Here is a 15,088-nt window from a genome sequence, read left to right as displayed (position 1 = left end):
CCGTCAGTGAAGACTTAACACCCAGCGGCTTGGCATGAACGTGTTGGCTGGGTAGCCCTTGCCTGATGTCAGCGCAGTGGATGCCTCTGAGGCTCCACTGAGGCTACGCACGGGATGCAGGGACAACAGCAGAGGGTTGGTGGGATCCTATGTGGTGAGTGAGGTCAGTCTTCTCTTGTCTACCTGCCTGGGGTTGTGTGCGTCACTGGCCTTTGAGACGAAAATAAATGTGGTGCTGATTTGATGGATTTTCAGTGACTGTAGTCTCTCTGGGTAAGCAGGTAGAGCTCTGCTGACAGGTTTTTGCTTTGTTTGCCATCTTCCAGTCTCGCTAGACACCCTGAGGTTCAGCCTGGTTTTCAAGCACTGCTTCGCCTCCGCAGGCAGGGAGTGTTGGGGGGTGCAGAAACCAAAATGATAATTAGCCAGACCTCAAAGGGAATTTAAGAATATTCCCTAACAGAGTATGAGGTCCCAAACCAGAAGGCTGGAGAGTAAGGTTGCAGGTAATAATGGATGTGGAAGGTGTAGGAGGAGTGAAAAAAGCCTAGCCTGTGCTCCCTGGAGACGCAGAGCCCCGGGGTTTAACCTGTGCCGACTACCTTCCTCCACTCAAGGACAGGGAGCTGCTGGAGGGGGTACAGCAAAGGGCTACGATGATGATTAGGGGACTGGAACATCTTTCTTATGAGGAAAGGCTGAGGGACTTGGGTCTTTTTAGTCTGGAGAAGAGAAGACTGAGGGGGATCTTATTAATGCTTATAAATACTGAAGGGGTGGGTGCCAGGGGGATAGGGCATCTTTTTTCAGTGGTGCCCAGTGACAGGACGAGAGGTAACGGGCACAAACTTGGTCCTAGGAAGTTCCATCTCAACGTGAGGAGGAACTTCTTTACTTCGAGGGTGGCAGAGCACTGGAACAAGCTGCCCAGAGAGGTTGCGGAGTCTGGAGATATTCAAAGCTCACCTGGACGCATTCCTGTGCAACCTGCTCTGGGTGACCCTGCTCTGGTGGGGGGGTTGGACTGGGTGATCTCCAGAGGTCCCTTCCAACCCCTCTCATTCTGTGAGTCTGTGATTCCACCCTTATCTTGCCTTTGTTTTAAGACTTTCTCTTGCATCTCTAGAGGATAAATGAAATGGAACTGAGTTTATTAGTTTTGCCAGCGCCTGGAATAGTTGTGATGCCTTTGGTGTGCTCCATCCTGGGATGCAGGCATGCAGCCCTGACCCGCTCTCCGTGCAGGGCGCAGTCAGCCTGAGGAGTTACTGTAGCTGGGGCGCCTACCCACGCTGCTGGGACCCTGAATGCTCAGCAAGTTATTGCTTCCCTGGCCTCCCGCTAGTCTTACCCTCGTTTTGGGGGGTTATTTAAAATGCTTTCCATGACTTTGAAGTGCTGCTTGGTTTACTGATGCTCTTCTCCCTTGGGCTGGCTGGTGTCCTGTTAGAGCTCAGTGCCGCCAGCCTGACAGATGGAAACTCAAGCTGACTTCACCTGGATCAGGCACTGGGATCATGTCAGGCCTCCAAGCTCATCATTGCTTTTCATTAAAAAAAAAAAAAAAAAAAATAGAAAAACCCCTTTTCTCTTACAATACTGAGGTGTTTGGGGTGAGTAGTGCCTGTTGTCCCAAACACAGCACTGAACTGTGGAGTGCGTGTGCCACTAACATCGTGGTGGACACTTTGAAGCCGTACATCTACATCCCAGTGCATTTCAGGCTGGCCAGGGAGCATTGCATTCGTTTCTCTTTGTCTGCTGCAAGCTTGCTCCCTGCGAACGTGGTTTTAAATGGAATTGGGGGTCCAGCACCCTTATTGCCCCATCTGTAGAGGGAGGTCTGTGAGAGACCAGAGGAAGAGAACGCTTGGGAAGCCCCGGCCATGCCCACAGGGCGTGTCTTGCCCTTTCTTTGGGCTTATTTCTTTACTGCCCTGCTGTAAACACTTAGAGCTGAATGTTTCAAAGCCAAGGACAGTGGGACACCTCGCTGCAGCTGATGATCAGTGGGGCCCGAGTGCTTCAGTCCTTCAGGGGCTGTTGAAAAGCACTGCCTAACTCTTGGGAAAGAAGACTTTGGTGTTGGGGTTTTGATCGACCGGTTTTGCAGAGTTATTCTTCAGGCTCTCAGCAGTATCCCGCTGCCACGGTGGGATTTGAGCAGTCCTGGCTTCCTCTGGCCTTGAGCCTTGATGCAAACCGGGTGACCGTGGTTGGGAAGGCAGGAGAGATAAAGTAGCTTCCCTTGGTGCGCACTCCGAAAGAGAGACCAAAAGAAGAGGGGGAATAACCTTCTCCTGAGGATGAGCATCTCTTGGTTTGGGCAAGACTGGGTTAATGAAGTGAGTCTGTTAAAGGAGGGCAAATTACAGGTTGTGTAAGCTCCTGCATAGTTGTTCTTTCCAGACACTGTAGCTTAGATTTAGGGAAATGAAGCCTTTCTGGTTTTTACCCTCATATCTTTAGTCCTTCCTTTTCCTGCGCCCCACAAGAGACCAGGGTCCATGGTTTCCATCCTCATTAGTGTTTGGCTTGTCTTACAGGCTGGCAAACGCTCGCGCTGGAGGATTGAACCCCGTAGAGGAGTGATCCCCCCTGAGAGCGAAGTGTCTGTGACCGTCATAGCAAACTTGGATGACACAGAGAAATTCAAGGACGAGGTGAACCTGTTCATAGAGAACAGTCGTTCTTATGTCATCCCCGTCCAGGCTGTCGGCATCGGCACCACGATTGTCACTGACAAACCTTTTGGTCCGGAGCTCAACTTGGGACCCCACTTCAGGTAGGATATCTCTCATCACCTGCTTCTGCCATGGGCTCAGCCAGGAGGAGTTTTGCTGTGGTCCTTCAGGCTAGTTCTCCTCCCGTGCTCAAGGTCCTGGCTCCATTTCACTGAAGCCACAAGAATTCCTTTAGAAGCATTTTATGGCCAGTTGAAAGACGTTAGATACCCTCAAAAGCCACCAAAATGGACACCAGTTGCTAAATTGTCACTGAATTGCCCTTAGTTATAATACATTTATTTCCTCACTTTATCAAATAAAGATATGGGGGAAAACAGCAGGTCCCCGAAGCCTCCGGCTGGAAAACACTGCATTACGAGTATAAACATATTTCCCTTCGCAATAACATGGCTTGCTTTTTCACTCACTGTGGAGTATCATCTTGCAACAGCGGAAAACCGTGGAGGTACCTTGTTAGCAACTCCTCGACTAAATTAATGGTGCTGCTTTATTTCCCCTCTGCCCGGGAGTCCTGGAGGAGCAGCAGAATTTGTCTTTGCCCTGTATCATGCCTCAGTTCACTCGTCATCCCCGGCTCCCCTGCCGGGCGGCTCTTTATTAGACGTAGTCGCTCTTTCCTGGTTTCTCCTGCCTGCTTTCCTCCCTGTCTCCTCCGTCAAGACCGCAGCAGCAGCCCGGGGCACGGGCAAGCGAGGGTGGCTGCAGGCCCAGCTCTGAAAGGGAGAGGAGGAGAGATCTGCTGAGGTTGGGTGGGGTAAATTGGGAGTTTCAACTGAAAGAGCTTGGCTCAGAGGAGGGGATTTATCGATCCTAACAGGCATGTCTGAAACCAGGCACATCCCTGTTTAAACAGTGGGGGAAACTAAGCCTTTGCAAAGTGCTGCTCACCTTGTGTTTGGAGACCTTTTGGGGCGAGAGGCATCATCTTCTCGAGGTGCCTGTTCCTTTCCCTGGCTGCAAAGAGGGTCCACAGTGCTCCGATACCTAAAATTTTAGTTGGAGCAGGTTAATCCCGCCATAAGCATTTAGGATAGATTTTTAGGGACTTAAATATGCATCCACAAGCCATCCACATCAGCAGGGACATTGCAGGGAGGTTGGTGCTTGTCCAGCGTGTCCTGTGCTCCGTGCAGCCACAAATTGCCTTCGCAACACGGGGGACAATGTTAGGGTGGTTCACGTCATCGTGTTCTGCTACCCTTCACCCGCAGGCTCTGTTTGGAGCTGTTGCCGTTGGTGTCAGCTGCAGAGCTGCCACCGGCTGAGCTGAGGTGGGACCCCGGTAACATCTCTGAGTTGGGCTTTCCCAGAGCCACAGATTCTGCATCTCCCCAGAGCTGCTCCAAGCTTTCATCTGTTGCTCTCCCCAATGTACACCATGTCATACTAAACTTGTATACGTCATTTTTTTTAACAGTCTGTTTCACAGACTAGTTTGTTCTATACTGTCGCTTCTGTGTTTGTATTTAGCTGCTTATGGCAGACAGGCATTTTGTGAGCCACATATTGTGTACCTTTCAAAAAGACACTAACTGTTCCAGGAACTCTTCATTTCCTGGTCATGCTCGGATTTATAGAGGGTAAAAGAATTACTCCAGACTAGCCTGCGGTTAGTGTTTCTTTACCTGAAGGAGTCAATTTCCATTGAATATTCATTTGGTTTTATATCTAGCTCTAGTTATTCATCTCTTGCTGTTGTTCCGTTCCCTCAGCAGCTAGAGCTGGTCTTGCTGCCGTGTTCGTATTGGGGAAACTTCTGTTGATCCCGTGTTCTCAGAGTGCATTTATCTCCCTAAAACACAAAACCAGCTGCACTGTTCAGGCAAAGGGCGATACGTTGGGAGCGATGAGGGTTGGCTGCTCTCTAAGGGATGAGATCCCACCAGCGAGGCAGGCGGTGCCCGGATCACCAGATGAGTCTCTATACCCTGCAGCCTCCCCAACAGCGTCTTTGGAGGAAGCCATCTGAGGCAGCAGCTCCCAAGGGGAAGGTGAAATGGCAGCGAAGCTGTTCCTCCCTCTACTTGCGGCCAGGCCAGCTTAGCGTCTGATGCAGCGAGACCTGCACCTTGGAAAAATACTCGGATTATTAAGCCCCAAAGGCTGGTGATGCTCTGTCTGCAGCAACTGAGATGATGTTTGTGTTGGGTCTGGCTGAGATGGAGTTCCTTTTCCCCACAGCAGCCCTCATAGTGCTGTGCTTGGTACTGGTAGCTGGAAGGTGTCGATAAGGCACCAGTGGTCTGGGTGCTGCTCGCACAGCATCCGGGCTGTCTCTCCGACACTCCCCTCTCACTGGTGGGCTGGGGGTGGGCAAGGTTTTGGGAGGGGACACAGCCAGGACAGCTGACCCAGACTGACCGAAGGGATGTTCCATCCCATACGACGCCTGCTCAGCAATAAAAGCTAAGAGAAAGGAGGAGGAAGGGGGGGCATTCGTTATTACAACATTTGTCTTGTGGAGCAACTGCTAAGCATACTGAAGCTCTTCTTCTTGGGAAGTGGCTGGACATCACCTGCTGATGGGAAGTAGAGAATAAATCTTTTATTTTCCTTAGCTTCCGCACACAGCCTTTGCTTTTGCTGTATTAAACTGCCTTTATCTTGACCCACGAGGTTTTTTCCATCTGATTTTCTCCCTGCCCTGTCCTGCTGAGGAGGGGAGTGATAGAGCGGCTTGGTGGGCACCTGGAGTCCAGCCGAGGTCAACCCACCACTATGTTCTCCATGAAGCTTTTCCTTGCTGTGCACAACCAGACCAGCTGCTGGATGGTGATGAACTTCGGGGCAACCAAGGTCCAGCTCTTGCTGTAGCTTTGAGCTAGGTCAGCCTTTTTGGAGGTGCCTTTATTGCTGAGTGTGCAGTCAGATAACGCCATCAGGGTGCTGAAGCTGGGTGATCACTGGGAAATAGCAGCTCCCATGACATTTTCCATCTCTGTTTCTCTTCTAGCCTGGATCCCTGCAGTTACCACTTCAAGTTGACCAATAAAGGACGACGCACCCATCAGCTCTATTGGACGACGGAAGGTTTTTCCCCGTTTCGCCTGCGTCATCGTCTCCCGGCCATCAGTAACAGCAAGGGCAAAGATGCCTCCCAGAGCCCCAAACCCGCCTGCCCCGTGTTCAGGCTTCGGCCGCTAAGGGTGGAGCTGATGCCGGGCAAGACCGTGGAGATGACGCTGGAAGGCTTCTCCAGCACTCCTCAGGTGAGGTCCCCCATGAGGGCTGAGCCTTTCCCATCAGATCACATCCACTGGGACTTCTTTTGCAGCCCCTTGACATTTTCCTGCGAAAATGAGCAAGAGCTTTCCAGAAACTGATTTAATGCCACAAGTTACCACGGCAGCACCAGATGCTTTTCTTGCTGGCCACCATCAGTTGCTAAGGCTTTTTTTCGTGTTTCTATAGCTACCATAAACCCAACTTGCTGACACCAAAATGCGGGCTGAAGGAAGTATTGCTACTTCAGGGGCAAACAGCAGGTTACGAGGTGTCGTGTGCTGAGGCAGAAAGGAAGGGCAGGGAAAATAAGTTACACTTAGACTAGGAACACAGGCAGAAAGTAGATTAAAAAATGCAAGGTAATATATCTGGGGGAAGCAGTGAGTAAGAGTAAAACAAACGACCTGTGAGGGGAGGGAGTGTCTGGGAGCAGCATCATTTTTCCTCTGTAGACAAACATAAGCCGAGGGCTTGTCTAGCACTGAGTCCTGGAGGAGAAAAACGAACAGGGTGTGTCAGCTCTAATGATCATTCTCCACGGGGGAGCCTGTTCCCAGGGATCATTATACTTGGCAGCTTGACTTTTGTCAATATTTCCATAACAGCTCACCCCAGTCTCTCAGCCAGCCGCGGTGTCCCAAGGGCAGCCAGGTCTTGCAGCACCCTTGGATGGCAGCTGAGAGGGGGGATTTCAGCAGGGTCACTGGGTGTTCTCCCTGGACCCTTCTTTCCAGGGGAAATCCAGCTCTGCAGAGAAACTGCCAGCTAACTCTGGTGTGCATTCCCTGGCTCCAGATGTTTAAGCAACTATGGAATAAATCCCCATTAAGCTCCTGCTGATAGCAGTGCTTTGAAAGGTGTTTTAAAGGGTTGCCTCAGTAGCAGCTTGAGGAAGACTTGATTACTGACTCAGTTGACTGTGGTGGGACTGTTCCTGTGCAGTTCTGAGCCCAAAGGTTTTGCTGAAGAGGGAAAAAGGTACTGGAAAGGAAACAAAGTGATCAGGGCACTGGTGAGGGTGTCTTGCCTGGAAAGGCCAAAGGGGATCTGTGAGCTCAGCTGTGGCTGCCTGGCTCGTGCAGTCAAAGCCCAGACCCTGGGAGTGGGCTTTCCACCTTACTTGGGTCTGGAGAACTTAATACTCTTCAGGTTGGCCAGAAGCCCAACTGCCTGCACTGTCTGTGCAACACAGATGATTTTGGAGACTGTAGGCTCCAATGAGGAGTTGAGTTGTGGTGTTGTACCAGAGGGAAGAGTGAGAAATGACGGGAGGAATTTGGGAAAGTGAAACCATGAGAAATCAGGAAAAAGTCTTGAACGCAAGAGCATCCCGCTTCAGCAGAGGGTTTTCGTGTGAAGTGCAAGACATCTCTTTTCTGGGGAGATTGCTTTTAAAACCAGCTTTAGGAGGGCACAGTACATCCTTGGAATGAGTGATCCCCTCTTTACCTGAAGGCAGGCTGGCTGTTTGGGTTTTTCCCATGGATCCTTTCCACTAAGCTTCCAAGGGAGGGTTTGCTGGCATTTGCCTTTCTACCACTTGTTTCCCTTAATATAGTTGCGTATTTTTTAATCCATTCCTACAGCCTTCTGTAAGCATTATGCTTAGCGATGGGGCACATCAAATCATTATTTGGGGCAGGGATTATTACAATTGTAGACAGCACATGACTCAAGTGCCTTTTGCGGATGTTGGGGTCTAGTGTTATGGACATTTGAGTGCAGCATAAATAGGATGCAGCATAGGAAGAGAGGGGGCTGTTGAGGAGATGAGTGACTGTAACTTTATGGCAGTAATAGCTGCTGATGGCCAAGATCCCATGGCATGGTTTTTATCCAGGCTATCAAAATCCTTTATGTCCATGGTCGGGTGGCTAGCAACTGCAGGGTGTTTTCTGGATGCCCTGCTAGCACCCGCTGAGTGACGTGTGCCTCTTGCATGCAGGTGGTGAAGGAGCGGCTGCTGTGTCATGCCATGGTGGGGAGCAAGGCAGGGAAGGCACAGATCATGCAAGTGGATGTCACCTGTGAGTTTGTTGTTCCCGTTGTGCAGCTATCCTCCAGAGAAGTCACTTTCCGCGTGGAGAAGGTAAGTCTTTGGATTGCATCCTGACATTGAATAGCTTGGCTGATGACTGAGAGCCCGTGGGGTGTGTGCGCTTGTGTTCAAAGGGGGAAGTTAAATATCTTCTCCAAGTCCTCGGGGCTTTGGCTATTGATTTGAGCAGGACAAAGCTTTTGCCATTAACACAGAGATCATTATTTCACTCCTCTGGGCTGGGGGACAGTCTCAGCAGCTCTATTCTGCCTTTTGTGATGGGGAGACAGAATTGAGCTGCTGAGCCAAGGGCGGAGGGTGAGATGTGTGGGACCCCCGAGGACAGCGTGGGCTTTGCTCAGCCACCTCGTGTGCTGGGGCTGCAGCTGAGCGATGCTAAACCCGCTCCTCACCCCTCCTGAGGCGCTTTGTAAAATAAGTGAGGACATTTTTAGGGCTGGGACTGTTTCTTAACTTCACCAAAGTAAAACTGAGATTACAGCGGCTCCGCTGAGGGGGGATCGTGGCCACTTGTAGAGAGACACCAGTTTCTGTACTCAGTATAACGGGAGGTTTTTAAGGATCCTCCAAGGCACGGTGAAGTCTGAACACTGATCCTGTAGGGGAGCTGAGAAAAACTGATTTAGCTGTCAACTCCTCAGGCTGATGAGGAAAAACTGTCATCTCTTGTCTCTCTTTGCCTTCTCTGCTGTTGGTATGGATGGTAGCTCTTTGCATTTCCCCAAGCCTCACTTTCTTCAAAGGACCCACAGACGTCCTTCAGCCGCAGTGGTGATAACACCAACGTGAAGCAGGTGCCCTTTAGTCTCTGGATCCTGACTCCTGCATCATCTTTCCCTCTCCCGCGAGGAGCCTGAAAAAGAGAAGATATTTCATTATTTAGTTTCTGTGTTTTCAGGTCTCTCCTCCGGTTCCCAGGCTTCCAGAGAAGCACAGAATCCTGTGAGCAGGCAGTTCAGATTTAATTAGAAGCTTTTCAGCTCTCCCTGATGTCTGCCTGTGGTCTGCTTGATGCCACGCGCTCCGATTTATCGAGCGTTACGATGCTGCAGCTGTTTGATATCAATACACCCAGAACTAGTTTCCTAAACACTGCCTAGTTTATATAAACCATGCAGGAAGCCCAGAGCAATGCGTAAACAGGAAGAAATAGCTTAGGCTGAGCTTGAGCTTTGAGGCTACAGACACCTTGTCACTGTAGCAGGGGTGGCAGGAGACACGTTGCAAACGAACTGTCGAGGTTTCTCGCTGGCTGTATGTGCATGGAAATGTTCAAAGCTAACCGTAGGCTACTGCAGGCTCTCCACTACATGCTAAATCCTGCTTGCTTTTCTCCTCTGACTAGCATCACTGCTTTTATGAGGCTACCAGAACCGATAGGCTTATAAGAAATGACCGTATGTGCGTGAAAAGTCTTGTGCCATTCCGCCCAAGAGAGGGTACAAAACTGGAGACAAACGAATTGGGTTCACTTTCTCTTTTGATCTTGTTCAAGCAGCTGCCTCCTCTCGGGGTCCTATCCCCCCATCTGTACATGAGACTGTTTCCCTGTCCCCCGGGGGATGCTCTAGTTTCTAAAGACGAAAAGCATCTGATCTACTTCAGGGAAACCTTTCTAGAAGGGTAGAAGTGAATAAAAATAGTAAATAGAGGTGTATGCTCTTCTGGGGTTGAAAAACTTGAAACGCATCAGAAAGGAAAGGACGTCCGTGGTCGCTTCAGGTTGTTTTTTTTCCTTGTCTCCTGTTTCTGTAGCAACCCGGTGATGTCCTTGCTCTTCAGCACAAGCCTCTTTCTTTAAAAAACAACTCCTCCCTGCCACTCAGCGTTGTCCTGGCCCTAGAGCAACCCTTCATGATCTGCAATGCCGACCAGCAGCCCCTCCCCGCAGATGTTCAGGTGAGCAGCCGTGGACCTTCGTGCTGGTGGGGTTTGAAGAGGGAGGAGTGTGGTGGTGCGTTTCTGTTGGGAGGTCCTCTGGTAGAGAGGTTTATTCTTTAGAATCAGCAGTAGACTGGCCCAAACTAAATTAGATTCGAAAGAAGTTGCTGAAGGAACCAAAATATCATCTGAATTGGGGAAATACGTCCTGGCTCTAAGCCATGAGAAGGGAGCGTGCAACTAGGTCTGGGCATGCCATGTAGTAAAGGTGTCTCCTGGAATCCATCCTAGCTCTCCAGCAGCCATCCAGATAACCTCAAGAAGCAGCTTGCTCCCTTCAAGAGCAGCCCTGCTTTCCAGAAGGCTGAGGATGCTCCTCCAGCCGCTCCCCGGCACCTGCCCCCGTTGTTGGTGGAAGGTGTTGGGTATGGACTCTGCTAAACGTGTTGTGGTAGGCACGGCCACCATTTCTGTGCCGTGCCAGTGACTAGCACCTGCAAGGGTGAGGCTGCAATGCCGTTGCGCTTGTGCTGTGAGGATAAAGGAGTTCCTGTAGAGTCAGGGCAAAAGGTCCTGGCTTGCCAGAGTGCTGGTTTGGTTATGTATTTAGCATATAGCTTCTGTGGGTCCAGAATTCAGGAGAACAATATTTACTTCCCTCTTGTACTGATGCAGAGCCCAGAGGCATGAGCCTGAGATAGTTTCAGACAAGAGTGGTGTGGTGCTTGCGGGCACGTGCACGCTGTAAAGAAAAGGAAGGATGAACTGAGAAGGCCACGTTGGGGTCACATGTTGAATATTTACATGTTTCATGCCATCAGACCTTGGGACTTCATCACACTGGTGCTTAATACTCTTCATCTCCTTGCAGCCCATGAAGCTGGAGGTCGGGGAGGAGCTTCACCTCTCCATCAGATTTAACCCTGCTTTTGAAGAGCATTTGAACACCTGGGTAGCAGAGAAGGCTCTGAAAATACACTTTCTCGAGCACCCTCATGAGGAACAGATCACCATTCGGGGAGAGGTCTACTTCCCGAATCTCCACATCCAGACCACGGCCCTGGACTTCGGCTGCATCTTGAACGACACTGAAGCTGTCCAGTATGTCGAGATGACTAACTGCAGCCCGCTGCTTGTCCAGTACCACTGGTCATTCCTGGTGGACAGCCACGCGAAGCAGATGAGGTACGTGCACCAATGCCCTTTCCTTGAAGCTCTTCTTCCTGGTGTCCCGTTTGTACTTTGCAAAGACCAAGTTGTTTGCCTGGGATCCGACAAATTGCCTTCAACTTTCCCTTGTGGAAAGAACACCTACCAGGTGTGGTCAGGGTCGATGCATAGGGAATAGGTGATCTCCACCAGTTTGATGCTGGGAAAGAGGCAGCGTTCTCCAGCCAAGCTGGGACCGTAAGACATGACCAACACTTTTCGCATAGCCCGTAGCCTAGAATCCTGCTTGGTGTCTGGAGCTACAGGGCCATGCTTAGGTGCTTGGAGAAGCAGATCTATAACGGGAGCTCTCTTCCTTCCCTGCCAACCCTACTTGTCGTCATGTCATACAAAGAACCTACACAGGCACTGCCACCAGAACGCTGTGCTGCTGCCCCAGTCTTGCTGCTGCTATGCCGTAGCCCCCGTACTGGTTCCCCTGGGAAGGAAAGCTGGTGTGGAAAGCTGCTTTCTCAGACCTTTGTGGCCTGAGGCAAACACCACCTTGGTGAAGTGAGTTTTCATCTGCTCAACTGCACGTCATATTTGCCAAACAGCTCTTTAGTGTTTTACAGCGAAATGGCAGGTCCTGCTGCAGGTCCTGCTGCAGCTTTGGGTACAGCTGTAGATGTTGGGGGGAGGACTTGTCTGAACATCCCCTGGGAGCAGGGCCACCCCGCCCTGGTCTGTGGTTTCCAAGCCAATCTTGTAGTCATGCCGGAGCACATCTATAAACAGATTTCTAGCAGTTCCTCCTGCTGTGGCCTCTCTGCATAGTATAAAAGTCTTGTCTGGGCAGTTTTAATTACAGTCACAAATGGTTTTTCCATAATGCCCTAGGAAACCAAGCAAAATCACCCATTGTGCATTGAAGTGCTGCTATTACAAATACCAGAGATCATCAATAAACAGTTTTGTTCAGGGCATTGGGATCTGGCTCAGAGGAGACGACCTATTGGGAAATGGAAATTAGCTATGGCTATGAGGAGGGCTTGGGGGAGAAGATCTGGGCATTGGGGTAGCCCGTCCACAGCTGGCTCTTGCCAAGTAACAAGAAGTCTTTAGTGTGGCCCTTCTTGATGCACAGCGCCTTCAAGAACAGACCCTAAAATGCAGAGGAAAGTCTGCAAAGCAGGTGGAGGGAGGCGTGCAGGGGAAGAGGAGCAGGGCTGTAAGCTCTGCTTGGAGGCCCCTGTCATCTCCTGGTAAATGAGATTAGGGTTTAATGACAAGCTAAAGGGAAAATCTAATTTTGATGATGGAACAATGCATATATTTTATAATAAGAGAAACAAACACATTACAGCGAAGCCTGTGTGGAATTAATTTCCTCTGGGGCCACTTGTTGGCCGGTTGCCTGTTTATCTTTACTCTTATTTTTTTTTTTAGAACCAATTTAGGTTTTTGAAAATGCGAATGCTGAATCAGTTCTCAGCTTTTAATTACGCCGTCTCCACCTACATTGGCTTTGCTGGACCTGAGCCTGCAGGTGCTCATTCTTCCAGTGGGTGCGGAGTCACCCGACTCTGCTGAGTCGGTAGCAGTTGAGGGTCCTGAGCATCTGGCAGGATAGCAGCCTCTGCTCCACAGGGTTTGGTATAGCCCCTTTGCTGGCTCGTTAGCGCTGTGGACGTTAGGACAGCTCCCTTCTCTGCTCTGCATATTAATTAAGCGGTAATGTACTCTCTCCGGGTCCCTCAGCAGACACCATGTGATCCTCTGTGGCAGAGCTGGAAATGAAGACGGTCTCCAAGCTATTAACACCTCAAATTGCTCATTAAGAGCCCTGCAGAAGGGCAACATGTCAGATATTATTTCTGGTCCACATTAAGCACTGTTGGTATTCTAAATTGTCAGATCAAACTAACTCAGTCTGCCATTGAGGGAATCAAACATCAGGTCTCAGGAAGTTGAGGAGGTATCGCCGTAGATCTACATTTCCTGACTCGGAGAGGGAGGCAGGCAGGGGCGAAGAGAGGGGAACCCTCTCTTCGGAGGGTTCCAAGGAGCAGCCTGGGGAGGACTTCAGCTCACAGGGAGATTTCATGGGGCTCCGTGAAGAGCAGGGCAGCCCAGTGAGATGCCCACCGCAGAGTTAGTGGTGTGGGCTGGTGCGAGAAGGATTGATTTATTCCCCACCGTCTGCTTTGTGTAGGGGAGGGAGGCAGGGGTCCCTGGGGGGTCGGGCACCCCAAGGGTCCTTCTGGGCCAGCTGGCATGCCATGCGTTTTCGAGAGCGCCTGACTCAGTTAATGCCGCCTTTTCAGCCGCTCTGCCCTCGGAAGAGTCATCTTTCTCCTCTGCAGGAAACCTTTCCAACTGTGAGCTTGCTTTGCTTGCTTCGTCTTCGGTGGGAACTGTCCCCTCTCCCTCGCCCGCTTGCTTCCGTCACCCCACACTTGTCCTCAGCTGTCCCCGGTGTCGCCTGGACCAGGCCAACCCTGTCCGGTCGTCCCTCGCCCCGTCCCCAGGAGCTCAGTGGGGCCGTTGGACTGTGAGCACGTTTCCCGGCAGTACATCTGCCTTGCTCTGGGTAAAGCAGGGGGTAATTCTGTTGTACTCTGTGAGTGACCTTTAATTAATAACTCAGCAGCCATGTTAACTAGCCTTTTACACCAACCCTATAAATCAGGGTGAAAGCCACGCTCAGCCTTAAATCTGTGATTTCTGCTGCTGTGACAAGCCCTGTTCCTTCTGGACAGGGGATGGATGGCGGTGCCAGCGTACTCAGCGGGGTGGAGCTTCAGTGTGCATCTGATTGATTTTGGGATGCGACCCTAGGAAGTCTATTAAACTGGAGCTTTTCTTGGTTTGTTTTTCATTCTGCCTTTGTTATCGTTGCTGCTTTACCTTCTCCCGCTTTTCACTGCGGTGACCTGCTGTGGAGTCCCATTGGGAGGGCGCGCTGGGCTGTGGCATTGCTGCCCGTCCGGGACGTGCCGGGCAGCCCGCATCAGTGCGGGCCGGTGGAGACACCTTCTGGGGTTCTGCAGAAGCAGTCGAGACGAGCAGGGACGTTTCCCCCTAGGTGGGGACTTCAGGATGTGCTCCATCTTTTCATCTCCCTCCTTTTCCACGCTCTGCTCTTGGCACCCTGGAGGGACAGGGGTGCTAGCTGGTGGGCAGAAGAGCCCAGGGACACACTGGTCCTCAACCCCCAGGATGCCTCAGCTCAGACTTGAGCTTCTTTTTGACTTCTTGTAGGGTGAAGCTGGCCTGCCAAGCCCACCCAGCCTGCTCCCTGTGACCTCAGGCTCTCTCCTGTTCATCCCTTTCACAAACTTGTTGAGATCCAGCTTTGGTCTCCTACAGCGTTTCCCCTAAGGAGAGGCTAGATCAGGAATCTCTCTCTTCCCATGGCTGGGAGCCTTCTGCTTGCCTAACGCTCCCCGAACCAGCCTGCTGCTCTCAACTGGTTATTCTCAACGAGTTCTTTGGCTCCCCCCCGCTTCCTAATAATTTTAACCATTGCAGCCGTACCCTTCTTGGTTTGCCAAGCTCTCAGGCTTGACCCTATGAAGACATCTCAAAATGGTGAATGTCCAGATCCCTGCCACAAAGAGAGCTGGAGCACATCTCTCCTCCTTTGCTATCAGTTACGGGGGTCAACACAGTTGTCTGTTTGCAGAGCCAATTTTTGAAGTAGCTGGTAAGATTGTAATTGGTGCTGATTACTTTAAATAGCATCTCCAAATTACAGCTGTTGGGGCTCGTTTAATTTTGAACAAAGATGACAAATCGTCTTTATCGTTAGAGCTACTGATTTGTTCAGAGGGACCTTTGGCCGGAGTCTGCTTAAGAAGCGTTTTTCTGTCTGGTCGAGAAGCCGGAGCTTCCTACCGCCTCACCTGATGCTTCTAAATCACCTGGCTGATGTGCAAAGCATGAGGAAGGAGAGGACTTAATGGGTAGTGTTTTGCCATCTGTAAAATGAGAGCAAGTCAGAATAACTCCGGTGAAGTCAGTG

At 50.8% G+C, this 15,088-nt stretch overlaps 1 protein-coding gene across 1 annotated transcript in view; it reads left to right on the top strand.

Moving 5' to 3' along the window:
* The window catches only part of LOC132320046 (hydrocephalus-inducing protein homolog), a 144,577-nt gene that overhangs the window by 72,938 nt on the left and 56,551 nt on the right, over nt 1–15,088 (top strand). The window contains exons 18-22 of the mRNA XM_059832149.1: nt 2,547–2,785; nt 5,701–5,956; nt 7,918–8,061; nt 9,787–9,930; nt 10,784–11,097. Coding sequence (XP_059688132.1) covers nt 2,547–2,785; nt 5,701–5,956; nt 7,918–8,061; nt 9,787–9,930; nt 10,784–11,097 — 1,097 coding nt within the window. The remainder of the gene's footprint in view (nt 1–2,546; nt 2,786–5,700; nt 5,957–7,917; nt 8,062–9,786; nt 9,931–10,783; nt 11,098–15,088) is intronic.

Source organism: Gavia stellata, chromosome 33 (genome assembly GCF_030936135.1).
Source record: "Gavia stellata isolate bGavSte3 chromosome 33, bGavSte3.hap2, whole genome shotgun sequence".
Taxonomy (NCBI): domain Eukaryota; kingdom Metazoa; phylum Chordata; class Aves; order Gaviiformes; family Gaviidae; genus Gavia; species Gavia stellata.
This window is presented reverse-complemented; position numbering and strand designations above follow the sequence as displayed.